The sequence below is a fragment of the Centropristis striata genome, chromosome 1 (assembly GCF_030273125.1).
Source record: "Centropristis striata isolate RG_2023a ecotype Rhode Island chromosome 1, C.striata_1.0, whole genome shotgun sequence".
NCBI classification, from domain to species: Eukaryota; Metazoa; Chordata; class Actinopteri; order Perciformes; family Serranidae; genus Centropristis; species Centropristis striata.
This window is the reverse complement of record NC_081517.1, coordinates 14,230,521-14,245,906: the sequence shown is the minus strand read 5'-3', so window position 1 is coordinate 14,245,906 and position 15,386 is coordinate 14,230,521. Positions and strand designations below refer to the sequence as shown.

The 15,386-nt window shown below is 36.7% G+C and overlaps 1 protein-coding gene across 6 annotated transcripts in view; it reads right to left on the bottom strand.

The window, feature by feature from the left end:
• LOC131970726 (CREB3 regulatory factor-like) overlaps positions 1–15,386 on the bottom strand; it is a 42,568-nt gene that overhangs the window by 11,161 nt on the left and 16,021 nt on the right. For all 6 annotated transcript variants that reach the window (XM_059332160.1, XM_059332153.1, XM_059332147.1 and 3 more), the window contains 3 exons: positions 9,153–9,326; positions 6,321–6,510; positions 1,882–1,955 (listed from right to left, as the gene is read on the bottom strand). In XM_059332160.1, the coding sequence (XP_059188143.1) occupies positions 1,882–1,955; positions 6,321–6,510; positions 9,153–9,326 (438 nt within the window). The remainder of the gene's footprint in view (positions 1–1,881; positions 1,956–6,320; positions 6,511–9,152; positions 9,327–15,386) is intronic.

The window sequence follows — 15,386 nt, the reverse complement described above, 5'->3', positions numbered from 1 at the left end:
AAAGTGAAAATATCGATACATGCTTATAGATATGCTTTTATTTTGAAATTCCCACTAATATATATATTATATATTTATTGCTATTTATATTTATATTTTATAATACTTTTGTCATATATTATTATAATATATTTATTGAATTCGTTTTATTGATTAATTAATTTATTTATTTTAACGTGATACAAGTTAAAGTCTTACATTTAAAACAAAAGTATAAACGTTTGAGCATCAAAATATACATGAAGTACCAAAAATAATGTAGTATCTCAGTATCATAACTATTGTAATATTGATGTTTTTATTCTCAATCAACGCAACATTTAGCGCAACAGTTTTAATGTGGTCAGATATCAAGAAAGTTTGGCTTCTGTGTTGCCAGATCTCGAGAGGGAATGTCTTAAAAGGTAAATATCTGCAGATTTGTGATTCTGAATAATGTCATTTCAGTGTCAGAAGGCTCAGAAGATGTTTGGCTTGTTGAAAATGGGTGCAAAATGTACTTTTGGTGAAGAGTTGCTCATAATCTGTGCTCACTTTCACTTCTCCCGTTGTAAACAACAGACTGAGACCTGCTCGTCTCTGACTGAGGCGTGGCAGTGGTGAAACCCACGTGATGCAGATACAGGAACCGAGTCGTCAGCGAGCCGCCTGAGCTCTCTGCCGCTACCGTGATGCTCACCGTGTGGATAAGGGCACTGAAAGGGTGTGTGATGTTGCATAATACCACAATATTTACTGACAATATGAAGGTCAGCAGTGGTGGAAGAATTACTCAGAGCTTTTAACTCAAGTAAAAGTATTAATACCACAGTTAAAAGTTTTATACTTACACCTAGATTGCATCTAAATATACATAAAGTACCAAAAGTTTTTGTATCATAACTATTATATTATCGACTTATTTATTGATGCATTAATGTGTGCAACTACTTTATATACTGCTGGGTAGCTTAATCTTTTATAATATGCAATAATTTACCAGTTAATATATATTTTGCATTATTTTAATAATTTAAATCTGCAATGTTCCGACAGTTATCAGTTAAGTGTAGTGGAATATTAAAGTGTAATATTTACCTCTGAGATGTAGTTGAGTACAAGTATAAGGTAGCAGAAAATACTCAAGTAAAAGACAAATACCTTAAAATTGTGCTTTAGCCAAGTACTTGAGTAAATGTACTTAGTTACATTATACCTCTGAAGGTTGTTGAAAATAAAGTTATAGTCTTGTTTAAGGGGAGGGTGAAACATGAGTGTAGACATATTTTGAGAATCCTCACTTTCAGATATGAAAGGCGCCTATAAATAAAACATATTATTATTATTGTTATTATTAATAATAATAAATACCTTGAGTGATATGAAAGGCGCCTATAAATAAAATGTATTATTTTATCATTATTATTATTATTATAAATAATAATAAAAAAGACCTTGAGTGCCATAAAAGGCGCCCATCAATAGAATTTATTAATATCATCATTAATAAAAAAAGACACAGCCTTGCCTGAATGTATCCAAATTCATGTAAAGAAATCCAAAAAATATGTACATTTCTGAATCTAATTTAATTGAAAACAGCCATGTTCATATTTCATGGTATATTTTCACACTTTTGTTGTAGGTTTTTCTATTCTATTCTATATGTTTATGTTTCTTGACTTTAGCAGCAGCTTCTTTTTATTTTCGCTTACTATGATTATTATTGTTCTGCACCAAAATATCAAAGCAAATTCCTTAGATGTGAAAACTTGCTCTAACTCTGATAAATGTGATGCTTCAGCTGGAGTTTAAACATTAGAATCATCAGTTAGTGTGTGTGTGTGTGAGTGTGTGTGTGTGTGTGTGTGTGTGTGTGTGTGTGTGTGTGTGTGTACTGACCGTACTCCTGGTTGAGCCCCCACAGTTTGATCTTGTTGGCTTCGTGCTGGGCCTTCTTCTTGAGCCGGCAGGCCCTGGAAACGGAGGAAAAGAGAGCACCGTCATTCTGTGGACCAGGAGGCTGTGTTCTGGTATCCCCGGTCTCCACGTGGTCCTGTTACTGTGTCTGCCGGTTCACACTGAGAGCAGCTGGAGAGTGATGAGTGGAGGATTTATTTCCAAACTGTGAGGGAGATTGACTGGAAACCTCCCTCATCCCTCCTCTCTCTCCTACTACCATCTGACACTACAGCTCTGAAGGGATGCGGCCGGGTTGGTTTTCAGAGTATTTGGTGTTGAGAAAAAAATAAAAAATGCAGCAGAGAATGAATCAATCAATGCATGTTAAATATTCATGCCTCTCATGGGGACTATTCTCTGCAGCGTACAGAGAATTTCTCTTTTCTTGCGGCTGTGAGTCAGCTAAACGAAACTTTGGGAAACAAAACACTTGCAGGCCAGTAATGTTGGACAGAATACTCCCTCTGCATGTTGAAATGTTGGATATTTCTGCTGTAAAAAAAAACAACCCTAATTTGCACCACAGTCCCTGCTGGTTTGTGGAAGATGTGGACAAGCATATAACAATTTAGCTGTTCTTAATCAATGCTGGATTGTTCCAACATGTACCACAGGATTTTTTTTAATTTGTCAATGTGTTTTCCTACCTTCCAATAAGCCCCATTAACACACCACGAACACAAGAGTTTAGTCGAAACAGTCCCCACTCTCAGTGCAAACCCGAAAATAGCCCTAAAGAAGACATGCTGCTCCTTGTGATGGATTGCCTACAGCTGCAAATTGATTTAATTGGCGTGCTGAAAGAGAAGAAACCAGCGGCTGCCTGGAAGGAAACATATTCACCAAATTGAAAGCTTCTGGTGCTGGGAAGGGTTTGGAAAATGGCCTCTGTGGTTTGTCTTTAAGATCCTCGGGGTGTTTCCCAACCTGAAGCTTAGCTACGTCTTCAAGGGCAAAGCTGTGTCACTGTAATGTGGACGAAGCTGCAGGGACGCTCATAAAACAGTTGGTTATTTGACGGATTAGTTGGAAGCTCTCTGACCAACAACTTGACTCATTAACTTTAAAAGGAATTACTCCAGTAGCTTTCTGCAAGAAGTCATTTCAAACCTGACAGATGCTTTTCAGTCTGAGTCGTGTATTTAATGTAGGAGGACTTTGAGCAGCTCTGCTCCAAAGAGTTGGTTGTTCATTTTCAATTTAGAAATATACCTTGATAACCAAGCTATGACTCTCAATCAATCTGTATCAACATATCAATTCACAAATGGAGAATATCAATACATATCATCTTAAAGATGTGCTTTTTAAATAAAAAAATCTGACAAATACTATTTTTATTTATTTTATGTATTTTTACTATCATTATTATGCTGTTTTCATATAGTAGTAGTTTTATATATTTTTCTATTTCATTTCGATTTATTAAATTATTTTTATTTAACAGTGATACGAGTTAAAGTCTTACATTTAAAATAAAATTACAAATGTATGAGCATCAAAATATACATAAAGTACCAAAAGTAATGCCCCATTTCAATATCATAACTATTATATTATTGACTTAATTACTGATGCATTAATTCTCAATCAATCTTTATCGACATATCAATTCACAAAATGGAAATATGGATACATATCATCTTTAAGATATGCTTTTATTTTGAAATTCCGACAAATATATATTTTTTATAATTAATTAATTAGTAATAATAATAATTATTAGTATTATTGTAAGCCATTTATAACTTTTATTATACATTTATTTAATTAACTTGTGATTTATTTAATAATTTATTGTTTTTCATTTAAATGTCTGAAAGAGCTCAGTAATAAAATTGTAAAAATCATGTTTTTAGTTTTAGTTGCTTTTTGGGAGTTTATAAAAGATATGTGATTGTGTTATGATATTATCTCATATTTATCGCCGGCCCCTGAAATGAATCCAATCAAATCATATAAAGCCAAAATACCAAACTCCAAAACCACGTCCACTTTCATTTAGTCTGTGGTTTTGTTTGAGTTCAGAAAAATGTGAAGTTTCACTAGAAGTCTTCTGAGTCTGGAGCCAACTGCTGCTGGTCAGTAAATAACTCCAGTGTGCTAATTTACATTTTTACGACTATAGATCGTTTTCTGTTTTCATGTATGTTGAATACACAAGATATATATATATATATATATATATATATATATATACATACATATATATATATTGCATATTTACATTTTGTGTACAAATTACGTACATTCAAAGCTGCATTAAGGAATAACTTCCACCTGACCCAAGATTTACAGGGCTGCAGGTGCATAAACCTTCCTTTTCTCTCTTTTTTTTTTTTTTTTCAGAAAGAACAAGAAAATTATCAAGAGACTATAATATTATTGACTTAATTATTGATGCATTTATTCTCAGTCAATCTCTATCAACATATCAATTCACAAAGGGGAAATATGGATACATATCATTTTTAAGATATGCTTTTATTCTGAGATTCCCACTAACTTTTTATTATTTATTTCATTCAATGTATTATAATTATTATTACTAGTAGTATTATACAGTTCTCATATATTATTATTATTATTATTATACATTTATTTAATTAATTTTATAGTTTTATTGAGTGATTGTTTTTCATTTAAATGTCTGAAAGACCTCAGTAAAAATAAAATAATTAAAAAAAATTGTCAAATCATGTTTTTATATTAGGTGAGCAAATATTCTCACAAGATGTAGGTTTAAAGAAACAACAACTTTGGAAGGCAGAGAGATATTGTCCTGACCAAATCTACTCTATTGCTTGTTCCAAGAAAAGGGAAATCGAAGTCTCAGACACTGTGTATGTGTACAGTAGCTTCTGATGGAGCTATGCTAACAGTTTCCACCTGTTTCCACTCTTTGTTCTGAACACACACACACACACACATTACACTAATATAAATCTTCTCATGTAGGAAGAGACTGATTATTTCCATAGATTCTGGAGCTGTCCAGCTAATACAGGCAATACAGAACATTTCTCTGCAATCTATTTAGCCAATATTTCAGATTATGTATTGGTTTAAGACAAACATCTTTAAAAGATATTATTAGCAGCCAGCAAGGACACGAAAATGGCTTCAGGCTGAAGCTCAAACAAACCCTGAATGGAAATATATTTTGACTAATGTTGAAAGTATGGAGGGAATAACGCTTTCCTCTAAATCGGAGATGATTTGAAGTAGTAGTAAGTATTCCTGTAAGTGTAGTCACTAAGTCAGCGGCCAAGTCACGACCTTCTCCACCGCTAACTGTGTGTGCTGAATCGTTCGAGGCTCCGCAGCTCAGAGAAATGTGCGAGTGTTTTCTCCCCGACGCCGCCTGAACGCCCCGGGCAGCTCCTCTGTGAATGGGAGAGTCTGGAGGTGGTTGGGGGATAATCCCGCTGCAAACTCTGACCTGTTCTCAGGCGCGGCCACAAGAATGACAGCACAAAAAGATGTGAATCTGCACAGATGAAATTCCTGCATATTAAATTAAAACATGAACTCAGTCACATTACAGAGTGAGAGAGAAGAACACGGTGACTCTACTTTCTCTGCGATGATGTGTTTGTGTCGTGTTTAATATGTTTGGAATAATAAGATATTCCCAGAGTCCCTCTTCTCTTTAAACCGCCTGTAATAATGTCCTTTCCTTCAAATTCTCCTCCGCCCTCCCTCCTCCTTTCTTCGATGAACTTTCCATGACCCCTCCTCATCTAACTCCTTGTCTGCCTCCTCAATCCTGCCCTGATTTCCTCCCATTCAGCCTTTCATCCTGCCTCCCTCCATCTCATCTCCCTTGTTGCTTCCCTCCATCTTTTTCTCCCGCCCACTCCATCGTGCTCATGTCTAAGGTAAACTCATTAAAAAATAAAAAAAAGGCCAATCAACTCAAAAATACACCCCTGACCTACATTTGTTGTGTGTATCGTCCTCAGGGACATCTTTTAAATGTCTTAAATGTGCTTGTGGTGGCAGTTTGCGCTGCAAAAGGTCATCGCCACTCGGGTACACAGTGTTCCACTGAAATTACATGCATTTTACCTAAAAAGTCAAATCGGCTATGCATTAAATTCCACTAGGTTTCTCTCAATGCATTCTTCTCCCTCCACGTCCTGCAGAAACAGTATTAGCAGGTCAAGTACTTAAATGCACCACATATTTGAAAACCAATCTTGAAGGCTAAAGACTGCAGATACTAAAACCACGGAGGCCTGCAGGATTTTTTTTCCCACAAACACTGAAAAAAAAACCCAGAATGCCCACTCATACATGATAAATCGATACGGAGAGTCTCGGGGGCTCTGACACGGTGCCGAGGACGTAGGAGGGCAGTAAGTGGAGTCTGGTACCTGGAGGCCAGCTTGTTCTTCTCTTTGCGGGACCGGGCTCGGGCCACGGCGGGCAGGTCGTTGACCGGGCCCATGCCGTCGATGGCGGCGTTGAGCTTCTGCAGCTGCTCGCCGATGTTGTGGAGCTTCTGAGGGTTCGGCGTCAGGTCGCTGGCGTCCGTCTTGCGAGCTTTGCGGCGGCCTTTTTTGCCTGGACAAAGAAACGACAGAATGAAGTTAATATCATTAGTAAAATATATTAATACTGGAGATCTTGGTATCATGTGAAACTAGAAGATCCAAGGAGTCTATAGGCACCCTGTGTCAGGACATCCTGTCGGGATGTTGTCGAAATAACGCTGCAAAGTTACACTAGAGTTTTGAGGGGGGTTTTTTCAACCATTTTTTAAAAATTATTTCTTATTTTAAAATATATTTTTTTACATTAAATCTAAAGTTTTACTGAAAGAAAAACTAAGTTAATCTGCCTTCAGAAAAAGTAGAATTACCAGAAAAAAGTCAAAATTAACAGAAAAAAAGTCAAAATTAACAGAAAAAAGGGAGAAATACCAGAAAGAAGAAAAAAAGACCAAAAAAAGTCAAATTTTCCAGAAAAAATTAGAAATTACAAAAAAAAGGAAGAAATTTCCCCCAAAAAAGTAGAAATTACTCAAAAAGGGGAAATTACAAGAAAAAAATGACCAGGAAAAAAAGTAAAAAATACCAGAAGAAAAGTAAAAATTACAAGAAAAATGTAGAAATTGTGCATTAGGATATCGTGTCTGAAAGTTTTTGAAATAATGATGCAAAGTTTGCCTTTTTTTATGTTGCATGTTGTATGTTCATTCAAAAAAAATTGAGAGCAGTGAAGCTTGTTGTTTGTGAAAGTTTGATAAAATGTTGCAGTTGTTGTCGTCCAAACATTTGATATCAGTTCAGTTTGACTGAATACTTTGTTGGTCAGTCTGTGGGTTTGACTCTCATTGTGGAGAAATAAAAAGACTGAAGTGAGATTAATAGACTGAGAATTTTCTCTGATTTAACAATTCTTGATTGAATTTAATTTTTATGGACACAAAATGCAGTTAAACAGTTAAATCGCAATACTCACCATATCACAAAGTGCTTAAAATCACAGTAGTATCATATAGTGACTCAAGTATCGGGATAAAGTCAAATCGTGGGGCCGATACGCTGATTCACACCTTTACACCTTTCACAAATTTATGAATTAAATTTCTTATTTACTATATTAGTACTTTGCGTGCACTCATTTCCCAATACAGAGGAAATTCTATGCTTCTCTTAAAATAATTATGATAGATTAGAGGCTATTTTGCACAGATATGAATACAGTTGTGCATTGAGATTTGTATGTATATATATATATATATATATATATATTTCTGACCAAGAAAGCAGCATAAAAAGAGACAAGTTACAACATTTAAAAGCAGTTATCATAAACGATTAAATACAAATACAGCCATCACAACAACACTGAAGGAGCCTCAGTAGTGACTTATAAGGAGCAGTCACACCAAGGGAAGTGATTTAAAATCCACCGATCAAAATTAATGCCTGGCAGTCAATGTTTGTCCAGATCCACATGTCTAAATCCCAAATCCTCCTCTACCCAGAGGCTTCATGCAGCTGTTTAACTGTAGAATCCAAGCACTTTTCAAGCACTTTTAAGGTTCCTAAACCATACATTCTGCAGGCTCTTGAAGCCTTTATCACTGCATCTTAACTGACTAAAGGATCCAGGAGACAACAACCAAGTAATGACGACAGGATTGTTTCATTTAAAATATGAAAAGATTTTCAGGCTGAAGCACCAGCTTTTGTTGAAAATCAAGGATTTTTTTCAAGTAGTGCATTAAATTTCAAAGCTGTTCCTGACCTTAAAACATCTCAACTAAAGTGAAGCATTTTCCAAACTTTCAAGACTTTGTGAGAACCCTAAGGCGGAAGAAGCATTTACAAAATATGTTACAATCTTAAATGTAATTTTTGAAGCAATAGCTTGTGAATATTGTCTTGTGCATTAACAGCAGCCAGCGAGGACACGAAAATGGCTTCAGGCTGAAGCTCAAACAAACCCTGAATGGAAAGATATTTTGACTAATGTCCAAAGTATGGAGGGAATAACTTTTTCCTCTTAACCTGAGATGACTTCTGATTCTCTAATAAATAACTGACATGAACAGGCATTCTACTTCAAAGCTGTTCCTGACCTTGAAAACATCTCGGCTAAAGTGAAGCATTTTCCAAACTTTCAAGACTTTGTGTGAAACCTGATCTGGATTATTTGAATTTCATACAATTGTGCTGCCACAACAATCGCCTCCTATCTTGTTATACCTTAAAGAAATGTTAGAAGAAGCATTTAATTTAAAGAATGTATAACAATCTTAAATGAAGCCGTAGTTTTATTGTCTTGTGCATCAACGGACTGCTCTCTTCTGAAGAACAAAGGCTGCTGCTGCTCAGTCTGACGTAAGATTCACTTATCAGGGAAATGTTGAAAAATTCAGATTTTTGACATAAAAGTTGTATGTAGGGCACACGCCTGAGGGTCCCGATCCGATTCATGTCACATGAGAGAAAAGAAATGGGACACTTTCAGCTGCAGCGTGAATATCGTTTTAATGACTCCTGCTTAAAAAATAAATAAAATAAAGGCTCTGATCAGCTTCACCTCGATGATTAGGGCTGAAACCGACAACTCATTTATGAGTTTTGTTTAAGAGAAGTGCTTACTGTGGCTGACAGCTAAATACACTCCCTAAATCACCATGAACAAACTGTCTCAGTAATTGATCAGACTGAGTGAGTGCTGTGTGTCCTCACCCTCTCGGCGGTACAGCGTGCTGGGCAGCGTGCTGGAGCTCCAGGACAGAGACCAGTGGACGTCTCCGCCCAGTTTCTTCTTGGTGGCCGACTCCCGAGCGCGCCGGTACTCCCAGAAGCAGCGGCGCTTCGACGGGCGCTCCCCCGGCTGCCTCACCGGCTCTGCCTCCACCTCTGAAGGGGGAACAAGCAAAGAGAATTTTTAATTTGTGCACCGATACACGAGCAGGAGAAGTCTGTGCAGCTGCGTCACAAATCCTCAAGAAACAAATCTGTCATTGCAGAGGAGCAGACGGGGTTTTCATTGAAATAGCTGATTAAATGTTTTATTTTAATTCACAATAAAACACCAACAGTGGCGAAAATCGCATTTACACGATACAATAGGGTGTTATACAATACTAGGAATTGGTTGTTTTTTTCTATTTTGTCCAATGTTAGCAACACAATATCGCAGATAAAAACACATTCATTTTTTCTGCTGAAATATTTTTATGACTACGAATTAGATTAATTTGTAGTAGTTGTGTATTTGTTTGATTTTATTTCTTTATATATTATTTCTTTGATTTTTTTTTTAAAATGCTGTTTTGCATTTTTTTCATTATTACTATTGACTTTAGAATTAAAATGAAATATTTAATAATAATAATCTTGAGCAATTTCTCAGCATTAAATGGAGCTGTAAGCTCTCTGTTGCATCAATACAGCTAAAATTATGTGAGAATAAACTATCTTATTTTATTTAAACAAAGAAAAACAGAAAAAATCAATTTAATTACAATGTCTCTCCTTTTGTGTCTCAGCTCTGTGTGATAATATCACAGCATCATGTTCCGTTTAACATTATTCTTTTTTTTTTTTTATCTAATATCACAAGAATAACCAGAATATTAACTTATGGAGAGATGTTAGTTTGTAATGTAGTCACTGTGAAATTATTCCACTACTAAGTCCTGCATCCAAAACCTTAAAGTATCAGGTACTGGTTATACAGAATGGCCCCACTTAGATTGCTTTATATACTCCAAATATATTATTAGATTATTATTGATGCATTTATATAAGCAGCAGCTCAACTATTTAATATACTTTTATAAGGTTTAATTAAAAGAAAAAATGTCACTTTTAATTCATCATGTTTTTTATGTTACATCTCAACCTGAAATGTAACTAAAGCTGTCAGCTAAATGTAGTGGAGTAAAAGTAAATGTTTGCCTCCAAAATGTATTGGAATAGAAGTATAAAGTTACATAAAAAGGAAATAAAATTCTACTTAGGTACAGTACTTGAGTAAATGTACTTAGTTACTTTCCACCACTGGTTTCAGACTCACTCTCTTAATTCTAGAGATTATTTTTAGGACTTCTTAGTGATATTAAATTAGCTAAAATGACCTTCCAATCATCAATAATTCCTTCAACCGTTGACATACACTCTGCCATCATCTCCATCCAGTTTACCAGCTAAAACACGACTTTGTAAAGCAGTTCATGAAAGCAGACTGGGAGTCTACAGCTGTGTGAGCCCCATGAGTCTCAGAATGATTCAACGGATAAGAAATGCTTCGCTTTCATCTTGAAAAATGTGAAGTGTGGAGCCAGAGACAGAGACGGAGCATGTGTTGTGCCCCAGAGCTAAACGGACGGAGCAGACACATGTTGAGGGTCTGACAGGGCAGGAAGGAGTGACAGGATGTAATCATTAGGATTCACCTCCAAGGAATGTTTTTATCCACACCTAACCTAACGGATGAAGTGAAAGTAATCTGAAGTTTCGTGGTGATCCATTTCACTCACCACTGATCTGCTGAAGTTTTACCATCAGCAGGTTAGAAAAGCTTCTCTCTGATCTTCTCTTCTGTTTTTATTTCATTGTGAAACACGCTGCAATAAATTACAATTAACTCTGTGTAGAAGTGGCAGAACTGTTGAACCGTTAGAGAGTTTGTTTAACCCTGGAGTGAACTGTGATAACACGTTTCATAACACCTCCCTCCCTCCGCTGCTGCAGCGCGGCCAGAATCTCACGGCGCTAAGACTTATAGTTTCGTTTGCGGTGAATTGTTACGATTCCAGCAAACACAACAACTACAGTCCAACAAAACTGGCCTGTATCGTATCTGCACATACTCAATATTTCTAAATAGTACCAACAAAAAGAGTTTCCAAAACAAATTTAGAAAAGGAAATATTAACAATGAGCATCTTGTTGTTGTGTGGCTGTGAAATTTAAATAATGTCTAGATGTAAATGTTGAATCGTTGTACAGTGTCGCCGTTTGATCCTGGATAACTAAACAGTAATAATAATTCCACTCTGTGAAATTGCTCCATTACAAGTGAAAGTCCTGTCCATTCAAAACCTGATTTAAAATAAAACAGTATCAGCATCAAAATGTACTTAAACTATCAAAAGCAAAAGCACTTCATGCAGAATGTCACCAATGAGATTGTTTCATATTTACCAAATAGATTATTGGATTATTATCATTATTGATGCATTTATGTAAGCAGCATTTCATTGTTGTCAATGTAGGGTAAATTCTAACTTCTTAATATACTGTCAAGAGGTCAAATTTATAAAAAGAATCTGTAATTATTTGAAATTGATTGTTTTTCATGTTAAATCTCGACCTGAAAAGTAACTAAAGCTGTCAGCTAAATGTAGTGCAGTAAAAAGTGTATTTATGTTTTTCTTTAATGTAAAAAAAGTGGCTTGTCGCTGCAACTTTTTTTAAAATCTGTGTTGGATTATAGAGGTCTTTTCTATATGAATGCTTCTGCTCAATGTCTTACCATGCTTCTCTGAGGTTCATTACTAATTGTCAAGGGTTGACACAACACTGTGAGTGATACTCTCAGTGGGATGTGTATGTGTATATATATATATATATATATATATGCTATGAAGGCTATACTCTGACTGCTGCATTCTTACATTTGTACCCTACTTGCACAGAGAAGTGCTGGTCCTTTCTCTTTCGGTTCACAAGATTACTTGTTGCTTTCTGTTCCATTTGCCTCTACCGAACTGGTTGAAAGGGCTTCTGTCCACTCTGCACCTTTTGCATGGTGGAATATGTTGCAGAATGACTTAAAAAATGAATTTAATTGAGCACATTTAAATCTAAACTGAGGGTACTTGAGTCCGACTCCACAACATGTACGTGTTTTTCATAATCTGCTTGTAAATTTCATCGTCTTTATTTGTTTGTGTTTTAACCGTGTCATTGTGTAACTGTGTTTTGTATTTGCTGCTGCCCGTCTTGGCCAGGTGTCCTTTGAAAAAGAGTACAAGTAAAAAAAAATACATAAAAATGGAAGTGCAAGTATGTCAAAACTGTACTTAAGTAGAGTGCACCACTGGGATTCAGTGAGGTAATGTTTGCAACATTGTTCTTCTTTGCATTCACTGACCTGCAGTTTTTTACTGTTTTTTTAGGTGGTTGACCTGTTAGTTGTGTTGCTTTGCAGTGAAGTCACAAGTCACATGCACTCTACATTTATAGTTTGTTTTAGTTGAACATCACTAGCCCAAAGACCAAAATAGTTCCATTCAACAGATGATAATCCATTTGGAGCGACCAGCTCTCCCTCCACTCTGCTGTGTATTATCCTACTGTACATTATTCTCCTGCTCGGACTGCAGCTGCAACATTCAAGGACAGACGACTGGAAACACGACGCCTCCGGCCCGACTGTCACCGGTGCAGAGATGCAAAAAAAACAGCAATTATTGAGTGTAATTTGGTCACTTGAGGGTTTGGAACCGAACATAGAGAAACGTAATGATCCCAGTACAGAGTCAATACTCCAGGCTGTTTATTAATAGACCTGCATTATGAGGAAAACAGGATCTCATCCATACTCTGGAGGTGGACAGCACTGACAGCCATATAGAAGACATTTAAAAGAAAAGGAAAATACCCCCGCCAGTTAATGTGACAGATGAGCCCCCAATCATAACTGACAGGTATTAATGTCTATGTTTGCCTGCTATGAAATCACGCTGTGAACCTCCTAATCCACAAACACTCGCCGTATGTCCCGACGACAAAGCCACCGCCAGCCACGGCTGTGTGCATGTGTGCCTGTTTCAGAGGCAGACACCTACACGAGCACACACGCGTCACACAAGATTAGCCTCAGGCGCGCAGAGCCATGAATAATGCCATCATAAATAATACAACATGCAAAGCTCCACCAGCAGAAGAGAAGCTTCTTCAAATCAACCGGAGCTCAGTTTTTCAGAAAAGAAAAGAAATTAAAAAACAAAACATGCAGCGAATAATGAAAGTCGTCGTTCGTGGCGGGATTAAATCAGACTGAAAGTTAATAACCATCAAGTCTTATCTTAGCCGTTAGCCAGGGCTATCTGTTTCTCACACACACACACACACACACACACACACACAAACACACACACACACACACACGGCTTATGTAACATCATGTCGTCTGGTCCAGTCTGCAGATAGCGCCATTGTCTGCACTCTCCCCTCTACTCGATCTTTCGCTCCGAGGCCCTTTTTTATGGATTTTATATGTATGGATGAATATATATATATATATATATATATATATATATATATATATATATATATATATATATATACACACACACACACACAACCTTCTGTCCAATCTCCTAAAGTCACTCAAACACCACTTCTCTCTGCAAAACACACACAGTTTTCCATCCATCACACAGCCCTCTGCAATCACCATGAGCTCATGGTAACAATAGCTCAACCAGGCCAACACACACACACACACACACACACACACACACACACACACACACACACACACAAACACACTGGCCCAACAATACAGAGCGACAATGGCGTCTTGCGACCATCGTAACATGACCCGCGCCGCTCTTTGAGAGCGAGCCAAACGACCTCTCTTTTACCTTGCAGCAACAAGAGGCCTGAGATTTGTTTATCTAACGCTGGGACGATCAGAGACAGAGAGGGCCTGGGAAAAAAGATGCTAATCTGACGTGAAGGCTTGTTTAAATGTGTGTTATCCAATATTCATGTTTGTGTTTCGTGTCCTGCTGTCTGGACATGAAGTCACCTCTGACATTCAGCTCCTTCAGCCTCGGCTCATTAATGTGGAACGCTGATTTAATGTCCTCATTGATAAATTAGAAAATGTTATTACCTCTAATGAAAAATTCAGACGTGTACTTTGTCTGTGTGCTTATTTTTGTGCTTGTTTAAAGCTGAAGGACTGAAAAGAGACAACGTGGAAGTGCCTTTAAAGTGCATTTAGGACTGTAGCGATACCTATTTTTGTTCGATGATTTATTGTCCTATAAATCATTGCAATAAATTATATTATTGTAATTTTAAGACCAATTTATGCCACTGATATCATGAGAATAGGATTGTCATGCAAGTACACTTTCAAAGAGCAATGGGCTTTGAATTCTTAATATTTACACATGAATGAAACAGAAATATAAAAATATCCTCAATAAATAAACCAGAAGAGCAGAATAGGATGCGCCCCGGTCTTATAATCGTCAGTCAAAGCTGCGGTTTGTCAAAAATCATGTTGGATAAAGTGTTGCTGACATTATTTAGTAAACAAACCTGCATGTAAACACAACAGGAGGTATCGAGGTCACGCACAATTATGCTGCTCATGACCGTATATATCTTACGATAAGTCGATAAGTAATTACTGTGATGGGCCAGTAGGGGGCGACTCCAATCCACTGGCTGCAAATGAGTAGTCCATAGCAATCTATGAGAAAATGACCCTATTTCCCAGATATTTATTAACTCAGTTAAACTGTCCCTAATGAGTTTATGGTCTCAATTGTTACTCAATTGTCTTCTTCAATACAATATAGAACAAAGCTTCTCAATCTTTTTTTTGTTGCCAAGAACGCCTTACAAGATAGAGAATATACCCTCTAATTTCTGGCAAAAATGGCAAACTCAGGGCTTCAAAACAGTACTCCACAAAGCAATGGATATCGTTACAGAGGCTACGTCCACTTCTTCTAACCCAGAAACAACAGCTCCTACAATTCCCATAATGCAACTCTATTGCATCTTTCATTATTTTCATCATCTTTCATGCCAGGTAAACACCCAAATCTTTCCAACTTTATAACACAGGTTTTCTGTTAAAAATGTGTCGTCCTCCAGCCACAGAACACATTATACATCTGTGTTCACAGGTTTATTTTCACAACTCTGCATGAGCAGTAAATG